At 36.6% G+C, this 1822-nt stretch overlaps 1 protein-coding gene across 1 annotated transcript in view; it reads left to right on the top strand.

The window, feature by feature from the left end:
• The window catches only part of LOC107098207 (cell surface glycoprotein MUC18-like), a 118681-nt gene that overhangs the window by 110188 nt on the left and 6671 nt on the right, over positions 1–1822 (top strand). Inside the window, exon 11 of the mRNA XM_015395730.1 lies at positions 717–846. Within this exon, the coding sequence (XP_015251216.1) occupies positions 717–846 (130 nt within the window). The remainder of the gene's footprint in view (positions 1–716; positions 847–1822) is intronic.

Below are 1822 nucleotides of genomic sequence, written 5' to 3'. Positions count from 1 at the left end.
AGTTGGTAACTCCGTTACTTTTTGGGAGAAGTAACTAGTAACTATAACTAATTACTTTTTCAAAGTAACGTGCCCAACACTGTCAATAAAATACCAGATAGTTTAAAATTGGGAAATATTATGTTTTGGTCCTCTTTAGTGCGACAGATCAAAATGATACTTTTAGAAGGATTGAATTTGACGTCATGAAGCTCACCATATGCTGAACAGACATTAAGCAGCTTCTGAAGACCAGCTGAACTTGGACTAAAAATAATTAGGTCATCAGCATACATTAAATGATTTATAACTGTATCTCCAACCATGCAGCCAGTTCTACACAAGTTTAGCTGCTTAGAGAGGTCATTCATATAGAAATTAAACAGTATAGGGGACAAAATGCTACCTTGTCTGACTCCTTTTTGAATCTTAAATGAATCTTAAATATATGAATGTTCAATTTTTATCGTTACATTATGGGAAATAATTAACTTTATCACAATATGCCAATATTTTTAGTTGGAGCTGTAACATGTAATATATTCTAAACAAATCTTAATGTGCCGTTTCTTTCCGAAAGTTTGATTGCAGTTTGCACACTTGGCCTGTTAAAGCATGTTGTGTAAAAATGAGTAAAAACATAATAAATGATCTGATTCTGCTTATTGAGGCAAATAAAATCCATGAAGTTCAGTCTTTGTCCCTCTAACCGCTGATGTCTGCCTCTGTCTGTGCAGTGGAAGGCAGTGGGGTGATCATAGTGGTGATCATTCTGTGTTTGCTGCTGCTCGCCATCCTGGGAAGTGTTCTCTACTTCCTGCATAAGAAGGGAAAGATCCCCTGTGGACGTTCAGGCAAACAGGAGATGTAAGTACAGCAAAACGTTTTAACTTCTTTTTTGTCTGTAGTGCATCCAGACAATCATTTTTCCTTAAAACTCAAATAAAGTTAAGCAACACTTTTAAAGTGAATGCATAGAAATGTGGCGTTCCACAAGGAATCCTGGATTATAAAAAAAAAAACATTTTTTTAAAACATTTTATTGAACTTACATTGGGCTGCTCAGTGGGCAATATTCAATATTTGGGCCAATTTTTATATCTGATCAAACAATGCTGTTATAGCAGATAATTAATATTTAACAATATGATGTATTTTTCACATCTTATGGCTTGAAATATTTTTCTTTTCGAGTACAACAATAGAGTCCAAGTTTAGCTGGACCAGTTTTAATATTTTAATCATTCTTTATCCTTAAATTAAGATTTCACAAGCAGCTTAGATAATATCGTAATATTTGTGTAGAATAATCTAGTCTGGGTAACCAGGTTTAGGCGGAATAAGGATACTTAAGGCGACAAAAAAACAATAAGGTGGAAATAATAAGTAATCTATGATGGAAATGGCAATTTAGTATTTTCCTAAAATAAAATTCATTGCAGCCATGATAATGATAATAATAATTGAACTTTATTGATCTCACATTGGGGAAATTTACCTCTGCATTTAACCCATCCCCTTGGGGAGCAGTGGGCTGCCATTGTGCAGCACCCGGGGAGCGGTTGGGGGCTAAGGGTCTTGCTCAGAGTGGAACCCAGAGTGCAGGCAGTGGGATTCGGACCAGGTAGTTGCAACCTTCTCAGAGCGAGAGCGCAAAGTTGTGGTAAACTAGAGCAAACTGGAGTCTGACAAACTGTATTTAAACCAGCCTATTGCTGTTCCCTGGGTGCATGCAGATTTTTCTAACACAATATTATGATTCTACTAGAGATGGAACGGTTTATGAAAACCGTCCGAACCGTTCGGTTCGACTGTCTCGGTTCGGTTCACGTGTGTTTCGTTC

This window comes from Cyprinodon variegatus, unplaced genomic scaffold (assembly GCF_000732505.1).
Source record: "Cyprinodon variegatus isolate N-32 unplaced genomic scaffold, C_variegatus-1.0 Scaffold756, whole genome shotgun sequence".
NCBI classification, from domain to species: Eukaryota; Metazoa; Chordata; class Actinopteri; order Cyprinodontiformes; family Cyprinodontidae; genus Cyprinodon; species Cyprinodon variegatus.
Note: the sequence above shows the minus strand (reverse complement) of the source record. Positions and strands in the feature narration are given on the sequence as shown.